Source organism: Mauremys mutica, chromosome 13, assembly GCF_020497125.1.
Source record: "Mauremys mutica isolate MM-2020 ecotype Southern chromosome 13, ASM2049712v1, whole genome shotgun sequence".
In the NCBI taxonomy this organism is placed as follows: Eukaryota; Metazoa; Chordata; order Testudines; family Geoemydidae; genus Mauremys; species Mauremys mutica.
In genome coordinates, this window is record NC_059084.1 from 41,472,354 (window position 1) to 41,493,469 (window position 21,116).

At 47.0% G+C, this 21,116-nt stretch overlaps 2 protein-coding genes across 2 annotated transcripts in view; both read right to left on the minus strand.

Moving 5' to 3' along the window:
- The window catches only part of LOC123348040 (olfactory receptor 14A16-like), a 63,716-nt gene that overhangs the window by 24,613 nt on the left and 17,987 nt on the right, over positions 1–21,116 (minus strand). The gene's annotated exons all lie outside the window — the stretch shown is intronic.
- On the minus strand, positions 9,756–10,700 carry LOC123347995 (olfactory receptor 14A16-like). The gene has a single exon (XM_044985199.1). It carries the CDS (start codon positions 10,698–10,700, stop codon positions 9,756–9,758), a length of 945 nt encoding a protein of 314 aa, XP_044841134.1.

The window sequence follows — 21,116 nt, forward strand, 5'->3', positions numbered from 1 at the left end:
CCTCCCACCGCGCAGGATCCTAGAATCCAAGGTCCAGCCAGAGCCCAAACATCTATACCACAGTAAAACAGCCCCCTAGCCTCAGCTCCATGAGCCCTAGTCAGATCACACAGACCAGCCGCAGGTTTTTAATGCCCTAAGAGCAGGGGCGTCTCTAGGAATTGCGCCGCCCCAAGCAGGCCGGCATGCTGCGTGGGACGCTCTGGCGGTCGCTGGTCCTGCGGCTCCGGTGGACCTCCTGCAGACGTGCCTGCGGAGGGTCCGCTGGTCCCACAGCTTCGGTGGAGCATCCGCTTCCACCGAAGCCGTGGGACCAGCGGAACCTCCGCGGGCACGCCTGCGGGAGGTCAACCGGAGCCGCCTGCCGCCCTCCCGCAGCACGCCGCCCCAAGCACGCGCTTGGCGCGCTGGGGTCTGGAGCCAACCCTGCTTAAGAGGTACCCAAAGGCAAAGACTAAAAACTAAGGGCCAGGCCCTGAGCTGATGTAAATTGATTTCAGGGTAGCTAAGGCTACTTATGCCAACAGAGGATCTAGCCCTACAAAGGAGCTGTGGCGGATTTTCATCAACTGGGTATCTAGCCTTTGATTTCAATAGTGCTACAGCTGATTTACACCAGCTGGCCTGTCACAGTTTCAAATCCATATTCTTTGCATGTGAATCTGAGCGGAAGTTGAGAAAAAAGTTCAAAATTGGTCTGCAATTTCTTAGCTCTTTACCCCATTTGATTCATTACAAGAGTGTAACTTCTAAATTCATTCCCACTAGCTATTGAATTTGGGAGGATAGTCATTATTTATTTGCAATTAAAATTGGAAAATGTAAAAGGACAATAGACACTTTCTCTGATTTTTTTTTTTAAATTTTGTCAACCCTGCAATTTTCTGTTGGGAAAAGTTTTGAGGCAATGTTTTTAGCCCTCCTGGTTCAGATACTGCAGTCGTGGTGTTTCATATAAACACTTTAAATAGGTTGAACAATGACTAATGGGATTTGTTTTTGTGATCAGCTCTGGGGTTGAGTTATGATTGTTCTCTCAGTTAGAGGAGATCATGAGGCTGATTTCACTATCAGATAAAATTCATCCCTGGGCAGTATTCAAAGGGTGAAGTCGAGTGGTATTCTCAGTGGGGCTTAAAGCAGTAAGAAACTCAACTGTCAAGGAAATTCAATGGTATGTCAGCACCTAGCTCCCTTTAATTTGTTAGTCTCATCTTAAAACAGGACATCTAGGTTCTGTTCCGACGGCTGACACAGGCTGTGAGTGTGAGTTTAAACCAGCTACACAACCTTGGTGTGTCCCAGTTCCCCTGTCACCGCCCAGTCACCAAGACTTGGATTTTTAAGAGTTGAAGAGATGTAGACACCCAAATGCCATTGACAGTTTCTCCAGAAAAAATTAAAATTCTCATAGAAAATGTTCAGGAATTTTTATTCTTTGTTTTTTTATATTTATATATGAAAACTCAAAATGATTCCAAGAAAAAAAGTGAGGAGAAAAAAATCACTTCCTGGACAGCTCTCCTCAGCCCCTAGTCTACTGGAACCTTTTCAGAATCTGGCCACTTAATTTGGTGCCTGAGTGAGAAGTGAATTCTTCTGAAAATTGTGGTCTAAGGGGAAAATTATATCTCATCCCCAGCACTGGGCGAGGTGTTTTCTGACTTGTGGTGAAGTGCCAAGTATTGGCTATTGCCAAAGCTGCTAAGTATGTACATTCTGAAGGACACACAGAGGAATGTCAAAACTCACATACACATTTATCTACACACCAAATAACGTACACAGACTAAAACAGACACATTCATGCAACATTATTCACTAGGAAACACACTCAAAGCAAAGTCTCAGAAATATAAACTTATAATGTAACCTTGCAAAGGAACACATAGGCTGGCTAGGCCTACACTAGAAACATTTGCCATCATAGCAGTGTCATTTATGGGTTGTGGTTACTTCTGTGATATTTCGATACCGGCAAAAGCCATAATGTGAACATGGCTACATTGGCGTAAAGGTCATTTTCCTGTATAGCTAATTTCTCTTGGACAACTGGTCTAAACTATAGCAACCAAAGCTGGCAAAAGCTGTATTTACATTAGGAAAGTTTGCCAGGATAGCTATATTGGCAAATCTTTTATAGTGTTGACCTGGCTATAGGTTGTCTAGTTGTCATTTCTCTCTCTCTCTTTCTCTCCTCTCTCTCTTTCTTACACACACACAGTCAGGATTTGTCTATTGTGCAGCTGCAGGTGTAATTTCCAGCTCAAGCAGAAATATCTGTGCTAGCTTTGACTGAGCTAGTCAGCTAAAAATAGTCGTGTAGACGTACCCACAGTGACAGTGTCTTCTGTTCATTGGGGAAAATTCTCAAAGCCATCTAATTTAAGAACCTAAGTCTCATTTTCAAATACAACTTAGGTGTTTATGAGTTTAATAGGGCCACAAGAGGGCCATTTAGGTGCATAGTAGGATTTTCCAAAGCACCTTTGCACTTACATGATACTGAAATCAATGAGTTTTACATGCCTGTGTGCTTTAGAAAATCCCACTAGATGCCTCAGTACCATTACCAATCTAGTCCTAAATCTTACTGACTTTGAATGGGACTTACGCTCTGGAGTGACTAAGGCACGTTTGAAAATGGGACATTGGCTCCTAAGTCACTTAGGTGCTTTTGAAAATGTTATCTCTTGGCTTTTACACAATTCCCCTCTTAGAGACCCAGTCAAGTGCCCTGGGGTTCCTTGAAGAAATACAGCTTCCTCCTGAGGGTGTCTGTCAAGGCCCCTTTCACCTTCATGTTCCTCAGGCTGCAGATGATCAGGTTCTGCAATGGCGTTCCCAATGTGTTTAGGACACTGGCCACTTTGTTGAGGGCCAAGGAATGGCTTTTCCTGGGTCAGCTGTAGATGAAGATGGAACTCTGTTGTATTAACTTTGATGGAAGAAATGGGCCCAAAGAGTCAAAGGTGTTAACATGATCCAGTCACTGTCCAGTATGAAACCATTTTAAACACGGTTCAGGGTTTGGTATACAGAGACCTCAGCCTGCTCAGTGTCATGGCAAACTCATTATTAAAAATCCTTTTACCTTTTTATTAAAAATACAAAGAAGAAGGGGAAACAGGTAAAGCATTTGAAATGCAAAATCTTAAGTAAGGCTTTCATTTAGCACCATCCCTTGTTCATTTTCCCTTTAGCTGGGAGAGAGTCTTTGGAATGGTAAAGAAAAACAAAAACAAACTTCTCTGACTGTCTTTTAGATAATGTCAAAAATGGCGATAACTGTTCTTTTTCAGGAAAATAAATGAAATTAGTTCAAATGGGCTGGTGCTGGGGTTGTTGCGTCTCTCGTTAAAGTCTGATCCCGTTTCAAATCAAGCACATGCAAGAGGGGAGAGAAAAGAACAGCCAAGGTAGAAAATGCAGCTTTTGTCTCTGACATTGACTCTTACTCACAACCTCACCGCTGGAAAAACACAGGTCCAGCACATGGTCTTACCAGTCACAATGAGACTTGACAAATTGTACCAGCATCAGTCAACCTGTGCGACTCTTTGCCAGAGGATGTTGTGAAGGCCATGACTATAACAGGGTTCAAAAAAGAACCAGATAAGTTCATGGAGGAGAGGTCCATCAATGCCTATTAGCCAGGATGGACAGGGATGATATCCCTAGCCTCTGTTTGCCAGAGGCTGGGAGCGGGCAGCAGTGGATGGATCGCTTGGCGATTACCTGTTCTGTTCATTCCCTTTGAAGCACCTGGCATTGGCTGGTGTCAGAAGACAGGATAGTGAGCTAGATGGATCTTTGGTCTGACCCAGTATGGCCGTTCTTATGTTCTTAGGCTTTTTTGGACATTGCTTTTAGCTGACTCTTTGGTCAAAGGCTTACAGAAATGTTGCAGAAGATGCCATCTTGGCCAGCTAAGCCAGACATTTAATAGACAGAAGGAAAAAGGAGAGGGAGAAAAAAGAGAAGAAAAAAGGTGGGGAAGGAAAAGGGCATATGAGTGGGGGGGAACAGCAAAGTCTCCCATCTCGGGTAGTGGCTGAGCTTGAGCTGGAGTCAGTTGAATGGGCGATAGCATCTAAATCCCTCTCTCTGGCCTGGTCTGTGAGAACATCTCTCAGGATTAGGATGACAAAGGCCCAGTGGTGTGACGGTGGACACTGGGGTCCCGGCAGATGGTGGAGGTGGCAGCCAAGATTGTGAAGCTCACTCCTTCCCCTTTCCTTGTCTTTCAGTCAGCCAGAGTCCACATCTGTGTCCCCATCCCTCAATTTTCCCTCTGAAGTCTCTTTTTAAGGACCAGAAGATATAACGAGATAAAGAGATAAAAAGATCCCCTAATTATTGTGTCCATCATTTAGAACTAATTTCTGACACACCAATTTGGGTCCATTGATTTCCAGTCCCACACTTACCCTGTGTACCAGGCATGAGATCTTAACACAGTCCTTGATTATATCAGGAGGCCTTTTTCTTCAGACTCATCCAGTCTCTCTGTCTTCCTTTCGTAACTTTTCCCATCAGCATTTGCTGCTATAGGTTATAATAACTGTTTATGAAGCTTTATCCACTTTCCTGCAGTTAGGCTCACGACTGGGATTGGTCTGCTTGGCCAATGAGTCCTGCCACACCTCTGCCTAGCAGCTGAGTGAGGGATCCCGCCAGGCAAGCACCACCCAGAGCCTGCCTCACCCCGTCCCATGCCCCAACCCCCTACCCCCTCCCATGCCCAAACTCTGCTGCTGCCGGGGATGGGAGGGAGAGGCCTGGAGCCAGGTAGGGAGCCCTGCCAACCCCCTCAGCACCAGTGGCAGCACGGCCTGCGTGCTGCTGCCCACCTCCCCCCCAGCACTCAGGCTGCCCTCCCCCAGCACCCACGGTGCACCCGTGCAGCCCCCTGCAAGTTTTAGTCAGGAATATATAGTCAAAGTCATGGACAGGCCAAGGGCCGTGAATTTTTGTTTACTGCCCATGACCTGTCCATCACTTTTACTAAAAATACCCATGACTAAAACATAGCCTGATGTCTGAGGCATAGGTGGAGAAGGCTTCTGGGAGCCAGGCTGCACACCGGGGAAATCAGACTGATCTGGAAGGCAGCCGCCTAGGGAGTCAGGGAGTCGGCTGCCTACAGATCAAGACAAAATACCCCATTTCCATTATCCCCTCCATTTCCCTTCCATCATTTTTTTTTCTGAAATTTTGACATTTGGTCCCAATCACCTGCATGTTACATAAGGGGAACTGGGGCATAGGGAGAATCAAATGACTTACTGACGGTCACACACTGGTTTTGAGATTGTCTAAGAAAAGTCTAACTTTTACATAAGAAAAAATATTTCCAGGACGCTTTCTGAGCAGCACTAGGAGTAAGATAAAATAGAAGAAATTTATATTTGCTGACATATGGAGAGAAATATAAACTTTGATACATCCTGAATCTATCAAATGGGGTGTATGGGGTGTTCAGGGAGGGGTAGCACCTCTGGTGTAGGGGCATGTCGTGTCCTTTCAGGGCAGCTCGTCCACCTTTGGTCCCCACCTGTCACTCAGCTCTCACCTGTGGCTCCCTGTAGCTGTAGCATGCGCAGCGGCCACACCCCGGGCAACAGCTTCGACAGGCTGGCTAAACCAGGTTGAGGGTAGCCGTTGGGCTTAGACCTCCGGTGAGATAGGGCTTTGTCTATCCCGAGCATGTGAAGACAGACTCCGGCGGATTGAGCGGATGAGACCTTCTAGAATAGGACCAACGGTCATGAAGGCGGTTTCTGCAAGCGGTGTGGTACGCTAAGAGCACGGCAAGACACGAAAGATGCCCTGGTCAACCACTGCGCCCAGCCCATCTCCAACCGTCTCGACTCTTGTCCTGCCATTGGAGCAAGATGGGATCTGGGAAGAGAGAGTGAGGCTGACTATGCGCACCTCTCCCTCACTTTAATCCAATCCACGCGCAAGTCTTGACATCTAACTTCCGTAAATTTCAAAGTCCTGTGGCGATGGGCGAGCGACGAAGCAGCAGGTGTGGATACACTGGGAGCTGTAGCCGTGGACCTGCACACAGGCGGCTCAGGTCTAATGGTCGTCTTCTTGCTGATCGAAGCAACAGCTGGATTCGGCGTCTACCTGAGTGACTGAGCAGCCCTTTTTAGGACCGCACTGCTCACCTCCGTAGCAAGAGGAAGGGGCTAGAAAAGGTGCCCTAAACATTGTTTGCTTCACAGAACCCTGGCCAGCTTACCGCGGCTGGAGGGGATCCCATCTTATGCGGTCGAACAACAAAACTTCAAATAACAAACCGCAAGGTGACACCACTCATTATTGGTACATGGAACGTACGCACGCTTCAAGATAACCCCTCAGCAGATCGACCAGAAAGAAGAACAGCCCTGGTCGCTAGAGAGCTCGCAAGATTTAACATCGATATTGCAGCCTTGTGTGAAACTCGTCTAGCCAACGAAGGTCAGCTCACAGAAATAGGGGGTGGTTATACATTCTTCTGGTGTGGACGTAGCAGTGACGAACGTCGTGAATCTGGAGTTGGCTTTGCGGTTAAGAATCAACTTGTCCGCAAATTTGCCAGTCTTCCCAAGGGTGTGAACGACCGACTCATGACACTGCATCTTCCACTACCGAGAGGAAAGCAAGCTATACTAATCAGCGCTTACGCACCCACAATGACGAATCCGGATGAAGTAAAGGACAAGTTTTATGAAGATCTTGATGCCCTACTCTCATCCGTGAAGCGTACCGACAGGCTGATTCTACTTGGCGATTTTAACGCGAGAGTAGGATCTGATCACTCTGCCTGGGATGGCGTCATTGGAAAAAATGGAATCGGCAAATGTAACAGCAATGGCCTACTACTCCTGAAGACATGTGTGGCTCATGATCTGATCATTACCAATACTATCTTCCGCCTGCCCACTCGCAAAAAGACGTCCTGGATGCATCCACGCTCCAAGCACTGGCATCTCATTGATTATGTCATCGTGCGGAGGAAAGATAGACAGGATGTAAGGGTGACTAAGGCCATGCCGAGTGCTGACTGTTGGACTGATCATAGACTCATCATCTCTAAATTAAGCCTTTACATCAAGCCAAAGAGACGTCCGCAGGGAAACAGAGCTGTGGTGAAAAAGATTAACGTCAGTAAACTGAGGAACCCCAATACAGCAGCTTTACTAGCAGAAGATCTTGACAACCAACTCTTAGAGCTGCAATTAGAGGAAAATGCTGAGAAGGACTGGGAACGCTTCCGGAATATTGTGCACTCTTCTGCACTAAAGGTTCTTGGACCCTCACACAGGAAACAGCAGGACTGGTTTGATGAAAACGATGAAGAGATCAAGGCCTTACTTGCTGAAAAGCACCGCCTTTACCGTGCTCATCAGAACGACCCGTCGTCATCAGCTAAGAAAAATGCCTTTAACAACACTCGCAGGACCGTACAGAACAAGCTTCGCAAGATGCAGGACTCCTGGTTGAGTGCCAAGGCAGGTGAAATCCAGATGTTTGCTGATAGAAACGATGCCAAACGGTTCTACGAAGCCCTCAGATCCTTGTACGGACCTCGGCCCTCAGGGAGCTCTCCTTTACTGGATTTAGATGGTGTAACTCTCATTACTGAGAAGACTCTGATTCTACAGCGTTGGGCTGAGCATTTTCAATCTGTACTGAACCGCCCATCTTCCATTAATAACGAGGCGATTGATAGAATGCCCCAGGCGGATATCAACCACAGTCTGGACGTTCCACCATCAGAGTCTGAAATCCTACAGGCCATCAGCCAGCTGTCCAGTGGCAAGGCCTCAGGATCTGATGCGATCCCAGCAGAAGTTTATAAGGATGGTGGTGCAGTGCTTGTTGACAAACTCACTCAACTGTTTCAGTCCTTCTGGAATCAAGGGTCTATTCCTCAGGAATTGAAAGATGCATCCATCGTACACCTCTACAAGAGGAAAGGAAATCGAAAAGTCTGCGACAATCATAGAGGAATATCATTGCTTTCCAGCGCAGGCAAGATCCTTGCACGAGTGTTGCTGAATCGCCTGATTGACCACCTGGAACAGGGTCTATTACCCGAGACACAGTGCGGCTTTCGTAAAGAGCGTGGCACTGTGGACATGATCTTCGCAGTCCGACAGCTCCAAGAGAAGTGTCAAGAGCAGAATCGTGAACTGTACACCATCTTTGTGGATCTCACTAAGGCTTTTGACACTGTCAGTCGTGAAGGTCTGTGGCGTATCATGTCGAAGTTTGGGTGCCCTGATAGATTCATCCTGATGGTACGTCAGTTCCACGACGGCATGACGGCTCGTGTTCTGGACGACGGAGAAGCTTCAGAGGCCTTTCCCGTCACAAATGGCGTCAAGCAAGGGTGTGTGTTGGCACCGACCCTGTTCAGCATGATGTTTTCAGCCATGCTGTCAGACGCCTTTCAGAACAGTTCCTTGGGAGTCAGCCTGAGATACAGGACTGATGGGAAACTGTTCAACCTGCGAAGACTCCAGGCTGTCACCAAGATAAAGGAGACTGTGCTACGAGACCTCCTTTTTGCTGACGATTGTGCCCTGAATGCTGGATCAGAGCAGGAAATGCAAGCCAGCATGGACAAATTCGCAGCAGCATGCGATAACTTTGGCCTTCTTATCAACATAAAGAAAACCGAAGTGATGCACCAGCCAGCTCCGAAAGCCCAACACCAAGAGCCCATCATCACAGTGAAGGGGCAAAAGCTGCAAGCAGTGGACCAATTTACATACCTTGGCAGCACCCTCTCCCGTGCAGTGACAATTGACATCGAGGTCAACTGCAGAATCGCCAAGGCAAGCTCTGCATTTGGCGGACTGCTGACCAACGTGTGGGACCGCCGTGGAATAAGCCTTGCTACAAAGCTTAAAGTCTACCGAGCAGTAGTGCTAACTGCCTTGATGTATGCCAGTGAGACCTGGACTGTATACAGGAGGCACGCTAGGCAATTGAACCACTTCCACACGACTTGCCTCCGCAGACTTCTGAGGATTCGGTGGCAGGATAAGGTGCCTGACACAGAAGTCCTTTCCAGAGCAGGCCTGCCATCAGTTTACACTCTGCTTATGAAAGCCCAGACACGCTGGGCAGGCCATGTTGTGAGGATGCCAGACCACCGCATCCCCAAACAGCTCTTCTTTGGTGAGCTGTCTCAAGGAAAGCGATCGCACGGGGGACAAAAGAAGCGATACAAAGATACGCTGAAAGCCTCTCTTAAGTCCCTGGATATCGACGTCACCTCCTGGGAAACCCTGGCACAAGACCGATCGACATGGCGTACGCTGATCCACCAAGGCTGCCAGACATCTGAAGCTAGAAGGATAACACTAGCACAAGAGAAGCGAGCACTCCGTAAAGCCAGAGCTGCAAATGTTGTAACAGTGGTGCCCACGCATGTCTGCCCGACATGTGGCAGAACATTCCGTGCCCGTATTGGCCTTACCAGCCATTTGCGGACGCATTGTGGACAGCTCACAACCTGATAGATGTTAAGGTCTTCTTCGAAAACGATGGACGAACATCATCATCTATCTATCTATCTATCTATCTATCTATCTATCTATTTACTATCCCCATACAGTCCCTCTATCTATCTATCTATCTATCTATCTATCTAATAATCCCAACCTCAGCTATTTATTTTTTCACCCATTGCTATAGTATCTGGGTACCTTCTGTTTTTCTGAATTTTCTGAATTTTTTTTAGCAGATCATTGGAAATATGTGGCCATGTTCCACCCGTGCCTTTTCACTTTTCTCAGTGCTGCTTTTATCTCCTTATTCCTGAGGCTGTAGATAATAGGGTTCAGTACCGGTGGTACAACAGCATAGAGCACAGGCACCAACATGTCTTGAGTGGACGAGGCTCTAGAGTTTGGCTTCATGTACATGAAGAATCCAGTGGCGACAAACAAGGAGACTACAATCAGGTGGGGCAGGCATGTGGAAAAGGCTTTATACCTGCCCTCTGCAGAGGGGATTCTCACTACAGTATTGAAAATGTGAATGTAGGACACAAAGATAAAGATAAAGCAGATAAAGCCATAGCAGAGGGCTAAGGCAATGTTGTGGACCTTGTTGGACTGCGTGTCAGAGCAAGAGAGCTGCAGGAGGGGTGGGATGTCGCAGAAGAACTGGTGGACAAAGTTGGGCCCACAGAAGGGTAAACTGAATGAGTTACCCACGTGCAACACTGAATACAGTGCTCCACTAAGCCAGGACCATGCAGCCATCTGGACACATGCTTTGCTGTTCATGACTGTCCTGTACCTCAGAGGGCTGCAGATGGCCAGGTAGCGGTCATATGCCATAACCGTCAGCAAGGCCAACTCTGCTGTCCCAAACATGATGAAGAAAAACAACTGCAGGAAGCAGCCGTGGAAAGAAATGGAGTGGCGCTGCATGATGGCATTCACCATGGATTTGGGGACGGTGGCAGAGATGTAGCAGAGGTCTAAGAACGACATGTTCTTGAGGAAGAAGTACATGGGGCTGTGGAGGTGATGGTCGAGGGTCACGAGGACAATGATGAGGAATTTCCCCATTAAGGCGGCCACGTAAGCAAACAGGAACACAAGAAAGTGCAAGATCTGCAGCTCGCGGATGTCAGAAAATCCCAGGAGACGGAATTCAGTCACAGAGGTTTGGTTGGTCATGTCCTACCTGGCAAGAATGGGAAAGACATCAGAAAAATTCAGTTAGAATGAAGAGAGCGGAAACAAACATCTTTTCCCAATGCATATGCCCTACAACCTTTTGTATGCAGAGGAAGGTTCATTCATTTCTGAGAATAACACACAAGAACCTAAAACCAGAGAGAGACAAAGCAGGCTGCTTCCTAAGGAGAGAAACACAACTCACCACATTTTACCCTAGTCTGGCTCTATGTAAACTAAATGCCGAACCCACTCAATTCCCTACAGATTCCCCTAACCTGCTATCAGGAGCAGGAAACCCCTCACAAACTTAGAATGATAGCTTGTCCTGTCAATACACTACACTGGCCAGTTGTTACTCATCCTCTGAGTACCCAGGACACATCAGAATTACCCAACTATATTAATATGTGTTCTGCCATCCTTTATTGTAACTTTCAGGTTCCATACATGTTCTTCCTAGACCTGGTCAGAAAGTGTTTCCTCTTACTGCCATGAAAAATGTTAATGGGAAAAACGTACTTTTCTGTTATTGGGGTTTTTTTTGAAATTTTCAGTGGAAACTTGTGACATTTCATCCAATAAAGTCCCAAAACATTTTGATTTTTGTAAGTGAAATGCTTTTTCTGACACCCTTCCCTCCCAAATGAAATATTTTCTGTTCTTGGCTGAAATTGTTCAATTTTCCTTTGCAAAAAGTGAACATTTTGAGGGACAGATAACAGTTTCCACAACAAGTTTTGCTAGTGTTATATCCTTGGGGCAGCCGGTGTAGGAAGCAATCACTTGAGGCCAGAGAGCAGACAGCTAACCAAAATCTCCATTTTATTTACAGACACAGAGAGCTCACTCAGCCGGTTGAAACCGGCTGAGCTATCCCTTAATAGTCTAACTCAGTTGCCATAGTAACAAAACCCATGACAACCAAATACACAACATATTCCTCCCCCCCTAATAAGAACATCCCCTAAATAAAACACACACTAAACTAGAGAAGGAGGGTAGACTGCCTCCATTCCCGGCTAAACGCTGGGGATTATTTTGCCCCATAACCGTGGGTTCGCCCTAACTAAAGATCCAGCCGATGAGGAGGCCTTCTGTCTCTAGGTGGATTACGGCGAACTTCTGGTGTTGTTGCACCCGAAAGTACTAGGGGCTCAGGGTCCGCAGCACGAATAGGTGAGGAGGTGGTATCAGCTCGTGCTGGGCAAAGGGGTATCTCAGCTGCCGGCAGTAATGGAGGAGAACAGTCAGGAACAGGTGACTCATGATTCGGTGTCTCACCAGGAGGGGTGAAGTCAGACCCCTCAACTGCAGATGTGTCCTGAGGACTGGCATGACCTGGCAACAGCTGATCTACATGTCGCCGCCAAGTAAGATTCTCTGCAGTCCGGACTGTATAGGAAACAGGTCCTGTTTGAGTGATGACTGTGGCCGGGACCCATTTAGCTCTGGAAGTATAATTCCGAGCCAAAACTGGCTGTCCTGGGCTAAAGGTTCGGTCTTTTACTCTGGGTGCCCGTCTGATGACTTGATATTGCTGCTGATGTTGCACAGTTTGTCTGGGTTCAGAAGGTTTCAGCAGATCAAAGCAAGTGCGCAGCTGTCGTCCCATCATTAGAAAGGCTGGGGAAGCCTGGGTCGTAGCATGAGGTGTGTTTCTATAGGAAAGTAAGAAGGTATCCAGACGCTTTTGAATGGAGTGTTGTCCCTTTGCTGATTTCAAAGCGTTTTTCATTCTCTGCACAAATCTTTCAGCTAATCCGTTGGTGGACAGATGATATGGTGCTGACGTGATGTGGTGTATCCCATTTGCCTTCATAAAATTTTGAAACTCCTGAGAGACGAACTGCGGTCCGTTGTCACTCACAAGTTGTTCTGGCAGACCAAAACGACTAAAGAGTCCTCGTAGTTTTTGGATAGTACTCTCTGCAGTAGTGGACTGCATTATAGAGACTTCTGGCCATTTAGAATGGACATCTACTGCCACCAAGAACATGCTTCCTTCAAGGGGGCCAGCAAAGTCAACGTGAATACGTTGCCACAGGTTTTCAGGCCAGTCCCATGGGTGTAGGGGTGCCCACTGGGGTGCATTTCTTACACCCTGACATGACATACAAGCTTTTGCCTTCTCTTCAATAGCACTGTCCAATCTAGGCCACAAAAAATAGCTTCGTGCAATTTCCTTCATGCGCACTATTCCACAGTGACCGGAATGTAGCTGTTCTAACATCTGTGATCTCAGGGGTGGTGGAATAATGACACGTCTCCCCCACAACAAACAACCAGATTGGACCGATAACTCCGTCCGCCTGGACATGTAGGGAACAAGGTCGGGTGAGACCGGAGAGGTTTGTCGAGTTTTTCCATGCATCACCAGGTCCATAACTTGGGACAATACTGGGTCAACGCGGGTTGCCTTCTTTATCTGAGTAGCAGTGATGGGTGTATTCTCTACCTGTTCAAAGTAGAAGATTTCCTTTTGGGCACTATCTTGATGTCTGACCGGCAAAGGCAACCTTGAGAGGCCATCTGCATTGCCGTGCAGAGTGGATTTCCGATATTTGATTTCATATGTGTGTGCAGAAAGTATCAATGCCCAACGTTGCATACGACTAGCAGCTAATGGGGGAATGCCTGTGTAAGGTCCAAAAATTGATGTCAGAGGTCGATGGTCTGTAAGAAGAGTAAACTTTCGCCCAAACAGGTACTGACGAAACTTCCTAATTCCAAAAACAATTCCTAATGCCTCACGTTCGATTTGGGCGTAGTTAGTTTCTGCTTTGCTTAGAGTGCGTGAAGCAAAAGCAATAGGTCTCTCTTCTCCCGAAGGCATAATGTGTGACACGACCGCTCCCACTCCATAAGGGGAAGCATCGCAGGCCAATTGCAGGGGTAAGGATGGATCAAAGTGCGTTAGAACTTCAGAATTTAACAATGCATCCTTAGCTTTGTTAAATGCAACATCACAGGCTTCAGTTCACTTCCAGGCCTTGTTCTGCCCAAGGAGCTCATTAAGTGGTTTTAGCAGTGTGGCTAACTGTGAGATTAACTTTCCATAATAGTTCAGTAGTCCTAGAAATGAGCGCAGCTGGCTTACATTTCGAGGTGGGGGAGCCTCCACAATAGCTTTAACTTTTGAAGGGGCCTTTTGAAGACCTGCAGAATCGATGATGTGTCCCAAATATTCAACAGAGGGCTTGAAGAATTCACACTTGTCTTTGCGAACTCGTAGGCCATACTCTTCCAGTCTTTGTAGGGTAGCCTCTAAATTCTTTAAGTGATCCTCTTCATTTCTTCCAGTGATCAGGATATCATCCAGATAGCACTGAACTCCTGACAAGCCACACAAGATCTGGTCCATAGCCCTCTGGAACAGGGCGGGAGCCGATGTGATTCTGAAGGGTAGACGACAGTATCGATAAAGCCCCTTATGAGTCACAATAGTCAACAGCTCTTGGGACTTTTCATCGACATGCATCTGTAAATATGCTTGACTCTGATCAATCTTACTGAACTTTTGTCCCCCAGCCAGGCCTGCGAAGAGGTCATCGATGCGGGGAAGCGGGTATTGCTCTGCACACAACACTGGGTTGACAGTGACTTTAAAATCACCGCAAATCCGGAGAGAGCCATCTTTCTTCACTATTGGAACGATAGGAGTGGCCCATGAGCTATGGGTAACTGGTATTAGGACTCCATTGGTGACCAGGCGCTCCAGGTCTGCTTCAACTTTTGGCCTGATGGCATATGGCACAGTTCGGGCTTTCAGATATTTTGGTGGACTGCTAGGTTTAATGTTCAATGTCACAGTGATTCCCTTCATACTTCCCAAATCATCTCCAAAAACAGCAGCATGTTTCCTTAGTATAGGGGTTAGACTGGCTTCTTCTTTAGTCATCCGGTGCACTTCTGCCCAGCTCAGCTGAATCTTCCCAAGCCAAGACCTACCCATTAAGGCTGGGTAGTTACCTCTCACCACAAACAGTGGCAATTTAGCCGCCTGTCCATTGAGCTCCACCTTAACATCAATAGTGCCCAACATGGGCACAGCTTCACCTGTATACATCTTCAGAACAGTTTTTGTTGCCTTAAGCGGAAGATGCTGTAGCTTTTCCTTATACACAGTCTCAGGAACCAGCGAGACAGCTGCACTGGTGTCTAGTTCCATGCGTATAGGTTTGCCCTCCAATAAGGGGGTTACCCAGTATTCATGTGAGCCCGCTGCCAAAGACAAAACATGCAGTGGCACTTCCTCTTGTGAGGAGGTGTCACCTTGATCATCCTGGGTCTGCTCTAGGGTATGCAAGGTTCCTCTTTTTGTCGGCCAGACCACAGGCCTCTTTTTCTTTTGTTTACAGGCATACTCAATGTGTCCCTTTTTGCCACAGTGTCGACACACCAGGTCCTTACACCAGCATTCTGATGCCTGGTGACCCAGCTTACCACAGTGGTAACATTCTTGACTCTGCACCGTTTTGTGGGTCAGTTCTTGTGACACTTTTTGCACCCTAGGGGATGCACCGATGTATTGTGCCTCCCTTGTAGCTAGTTCCATGGAGACAGCAATATCAACAGCCTTCTGTAATGTAAGCTGAGCCTCTGTCAGTAGGCGCTGCCGTATAGCTTCACTGCAGAGGCCACACACTAACCTGTCACGCAGGGCATCATTTAACATATCTTTAAATTCACAGTGTTCTGCTAGCTTTTTTAAAATGGCTACAAATTGTACAACTGTTTCATCTTCCTTTTGGTCTCTTTTGTGGAACCTATATCTTTCAGCAATTACCAGTGGTTTTGGGGAGAAATGAGACCCCAGGATTTCCACAATGTCACTGTAAGATTTAGTCTCAGGCTTAACAGGGTGTAGTAAGCTGCGTAGCAGAGAGTAGGTTTTAGCCCCTACAACAGTTAAGAATATTGGCACCTTCTTCGCTTCTGTAATGTCATTTGCAATACCAAAAAGCTCAAAACGCTCAGTATACACATGCCACTGCTCTGTATTCTCATCAAAAGGCTCCAGGGGCCTGGTCAGAGTAGCCATGATTTTTAGTTTCACTTTCACAGTCAGTGCAAAGAAGCAGCTTTTTTTCTTTGTTTGGTCTTTACCTTGACTTCTACTTCCTTCTGTTACTGGAGCAGCACCAGGATCCCACCCTCGTCGCCAGTGTTATATCCTTGGGGCAGCCGGTGTAGGAAGCAATCACTTGACGCCAGAGAGCAGACAGCTAACCAAAATCTCCATTTTATTTACAGACACAGAGAGCTCACTCAGCCGGTTGAAACCGGCTGAGCTATCCCTTAATAGTCTAACTCAGTTGCCATAGTAACAAAACCCATGACAACCAAATACACAACTGCTAGATAGAAAATTTTCTGCTAAAAGAAGAAAATTGACAGAATTTCTGGTCAAGTATAATTCTTGTACATTTCCGGGAGATCTCAAAAGAAGAATAACTCATGATGGTCAACTGAGATTCAAGCTCACAGCTCAGGTTTAGAAACTTAGTGTTCTAACTGCTGAGCTACCGGATCACAAAAAATACTCTCAGTCTGATTTTCTAAAAAGATCAGCACCTGACAACTCCTGTTTAGACACACAAAGAATGAAACCAGATCATCAAAGGAATTTACCATTCTCAGAAGGAGGTTCTGGCTGCTCTGCTCTTTGGAAAGATCGGTCACTTCATTTAGGCACCTATAATGGGAGCTGAGATACTCTGAATATCCAGCTTCATTTCAGGAAGATCAGTATGGAAGACTGAAAATTTCTCACCACAACTTTTGTTCTGATGGAAAACTGGATTATTGAATAAATATTTTTTTAATTTTTATTTGTTTATTATATATTTATTGTGCCATGTGACTGCTTTCCAGCGCGAGGGGTGCGGGGGAGGGATTTATTGACCAATTGATTTTTTTGAACAAACCATTTTGAAGTTTTGGTTTTTTCATTAAAAAGTCAAAATTTGCCAATAACCCCTGGGATGAATGGACTCCGTATCTCCTTTCTACTTTTGAAAACTTCAGTATCAGCCCAAGTTTCCGTTATATTTAAGAGTTCTACTGATTACTGAAGCAAAGTGCTGAGGCAAAAGCCAGGTCACAATGAGTTATTCACATGAACAAGAAAACCCTGGAATCTGGTACAGGAAGAAAAAAATCTTAGCAAATATAATTCATTGTAATGATGGTATTTTTAAACTAGATTTTATTCAGTTTTTCTCTCTCTAAACAACACATCTATCTATCTATCTATCTATCTATCTATCTATCTATCTATCAGAGCTCCCAGATCTCTGTGATTAGTTATCACTTTAATTAAGTAACCCTGAATCCAGGAATATCAACAAGAACCACTTCAATCCATGTTAATATTCAATGACAGTTGGGCTCCAATACCCCTTTGAAAATACCCCAGCACCCCTAATGAATATGAAACCATACTAGGAAAAAGAAATGACTTGCTGTTGCTGTGAATATCCCGGGTTGTCTGTCCTGCTTTGCAACCCATGAATTATTATAAAGTAGGTAAAAAATATGAAGTTCCTGAACAGATTCACATGCACCTTCATTTGCTTCTGACAAAGGAGTCACGTCAATGAGTGATGCAGTGGTGAGAAGAGTGATAAATTGTCTTTGCTCCTATGCAAGGTCCTATATTAATGCTTCATTACAGTCCTTTGGGATGTAGGTCCCATGAAGCATCTCATAATATTATCTGGAGAGAATATTTGTGTTCAGTTCTTTTCTTTGTTGTTAACACTCAGCATAAGAGGGTGGATTGTCCGGCCTTTCCTTGGAGGCCGCATGGGGGAGAGAGAGAGCAAAGACAATAATTCCTATCCTCTACATAAAATTACCCAGAGAGATCACAATGTGAATGCCCTTCCTATGAATAAGCAACAGAGAGTCCTGTGGCACCTTTAAGACTAACAGATGTATTGGAGCATAAGCTTTCGTGGGTGAATACCCACTTCGTCAGATGCCCACGAAAGCTTATGATCTAATGCATCTGTTAGTCTTAAAGGTGCCACAGGACTCTCTGTTGCTTTTTACAGATCCAGACTAACACGGCTACCCCTCTGATACTTGACTTCCTATGAATGGCTCAATTCAAATCGAGCCGTTTACAGCTGTGCTAAGTGGGTGTGAAACTCTATTGCACTAGAGGGGTAGCATCTGACACCCACTTTGCACTCAATTTTGCACAAATATAAGCAATTGCCCAAGATGCCAGGCAATAAACAATTAAGCCTAAGGTGTGTTGAGCAGGGTGCTATATGTAACACATTGGAAAGCGGGAGTGAGTCAGCTTGATTTTGCTCTCACCTAATATGGTGTAAATCAGGAGTAACTCCATTAAAGTCAAGTCATTCATACCCAGGAGGATCAGGTGAATAAACTGTAGGGAAGCTTCAATGAATAGGCCTAAGACTGATCCCTCAATGGTGGAGACCAGTGGTTCTCAACCAGGGGTCTGGGACCCTCTGGGGAGCCTCAAAGAGGTTTCAGGGGGTGCGCCAAGCAGGGCCAGTGTTAGACTCACTGGGGCCCAGGGCAGAAAGCTGAAGCCCCGCTGTATGGGGCTGAAGCCTGGGGCCTTGAGCCCCACCACCGGAGGCTGAAGCTAAAGCCTTGAACAACTTAGCTTCTTGGGGGCCCCTGTGGCATGGGGACCCAGGCAATTGCCCTGCTTGTGACCCCCTAATGCCAGCCCTGGCTTCTATGAGCATAAAACCAATTGTTGTGGCACAGGTGGGCCGTGGAGTTTTTATAGCATGTTTGGGGGGTCCTCAGAAAGGAAAAGGTTCAGAACTCCTGGTCTACAGCAGTGGTTCTCAGCTAGGGTTTGGTCTCCCTGGGGGGCTGCAGGCAGGTTTCAGGGGGTGTGCCAGGCATGGTCGGCGTTAGACTCACTAAGGCCTAGAGCAGAAAACCAAAGCCCTATTGTGCCAGACTGCAGCCCAGGGCCCCGAATCCCACCACCCAGGGCTGAAGCCGAAGCCTGAGCAACTTAGCTTTGCGGTGCCCTGTGTGGCGTGGGGCCCTGGTCAGTTGCCTTCCTTTCTACCCCCTAAAGCCAGCCCTGGCTTTTATATGTAGAAAAACAGTTGTGGTACAGGTGGGACATGGAGTTTTTATAGCATGTTGGGGCAAGGCCTCAAAAGAGAAAGGCTGAGAACCCCTGGTGTAGACCATTAGAATCTCTACTGGAGTTGGAAGGTATCAAAGGGGGTAAGCCCAGTGTGAACGAGATCACAGTCAGACTCTGACTGACCAACATTTCCACATTAATTTCAGGGAGATTTGCAGAGCCTTCACTACAAGCCCCTTGAGGCGGGGGAGGATCGTGGGGAGCGCTGGTCAGTGGCACCCTCATGAGTGGCACTGGCTCCTGGGGGAAGGGTCAGGCCTGACATGGGATCCCTGTACCACTGATTCTGAAGGCAAGATCCATTGGGGCAGCCTGACTGCTGAGTGCCTTGGGGAGGGGGATCCCTTGGCTTGTCTATCCCCCCCCTGCATGGGAAAGGAGCATCCAGCTTCCCATTCCTCCCCATCTCCCCATCTTGTCTGTGCTGCCTTCACCTCCTCTTTCCATCCACCTTCTCCGAGGTCACTGAGAGTGACGGGTATCGTGGCCAATGGAAAGCCCCCAAGCTCTGGTTCTAATCCCGCCCGGTGGCCTATTATTGTCCAGTCACATTCTGGGAGTGATAACGTTATGCAACGGGGAGTGGGGAAGTTCCAGGTTGCAAAGGGGAGTGTCCCTGACACACTGGGTGACCCAGCCAGCCTGAGCAGGTCGCAAGGGCCAGATTCACGGAGGGATGTAGGCATTCCAAAGGCAGATTTTTGCCTAAGCTAGCCAGGGGGAGATGGCAGGGAGTGGGGCATGCACAAAGCCCTGCCTCCCTTAGGGAATTTGGCACCTAAATCCAAGCTGCAGGGAGGTGCCTCCCTCTGCTTGGGATTCCCAGCTGTGATCTCTTTCTGGGAGTCAATGCAGGAAGCTGGGGGGTAGAGGGGAGAGATACATAAGCCCCATGAGCGACGCATGAATGAGGGCACAACAGGAGTTCACCCCCTAACTCACCTGAAGGGCCAGTGCAGTAAGTCTGCCCAGAGTTTGCCTACTGGAGCGGGACCCCATAAGCATGTCACACAGAACGATGGAGCAGGAGTACTTCCCTTGTAGCTCTTAGCCACATGGTCAGCGCATTCGCCTGGGGTGTGGGAGACAGAAGTGCGGATGTGCATCTAGGGTCTCACGGTCCCCAGGTGATACCCTAAGTGCTGAGATAATGGTTGTGAGGAGCTCCTCCTTCGCCGCTAACACGGCCTAAACTCCTAACTCCAAGAGAGGGGTCACATCTAGGGGTACGTCCATACTACCCGCCGGATTAGCGGGTAGCAATCGACTTCTCGGAGTTCGATATATCGCGTCTCATCTAGACGCAAGATATCGAACTCCGAACGTGCTCCCGTCGACTCTGGAACTCCACCACCATGAACGGTGGTGGCGGAGTCGATGGGGGAGCCGCGGACTTCTATCCCGTGCCGTGAAGACGGGTAAGTAGTTCGAACTAAGGTAGTTCGACTTCAGCTACGCTATTCGCGTAGCTGAAGTTGCGTACCTTAGTTCGACCCCACCCCGTGTAGACCAGGCCTAAGAATCCCCAGCGGCAGGACACACCTCCCTGTAGCCTGCGCTTAGGTGCCTACCTCTGAGAGAGGGGCAGGGCTTAGCACACTGCATCTCCCATTGGCCGCCTTAGCCGAGGAGCTGCCAAGCACATTGGCTTTTATGGATCCCATTCTGAGGTGCCATCATCCCCCATTCCTTGAGCACTAGACACAGGCTTTTTGAACCCCAGGGATTTTCTAGGTACCTAACACTTAGCTGTGGGGACCACTCAGCATTGCAAGGTTATGTTTCTTTGTGAGTCCAGCCCCAGGTGCCTAAACTGGCAGCTGGCACCTCAGGTCTCTTGTGAATCTAACCCTGAGGGTTTCTAACATGTTCAGTTCCTCAAGATACTGACCACTGTAGCCTGACCCAACAATGCACTGAAGTACGTCTAATTGACTGTAAGCAAATGATGAACAAACCCTTTCCAGTCATTACCTTTAGCTGTTAGACAGCTGAGGTGGTCAGAAATCTTTGACCAAAAAAATATTCTCAACAAAACAAACAGTTTCACTGACATCAATTTTATTTTATTTTATTTTTTGTGGGAAAATCTCATTTTCAAATAAATGTTTTTATTTTATGTTGGGAACATTTTAAACAGTGGTTTCCATTTAGAATTATTATTTTAACTTTATTTTGTGTACTGCCAGTTACGTGCTAAGGTGGCTTACGTGGGCCTCCTTTTCTTATTTCAATGTAATCTTATGTTGGGTAAAAAA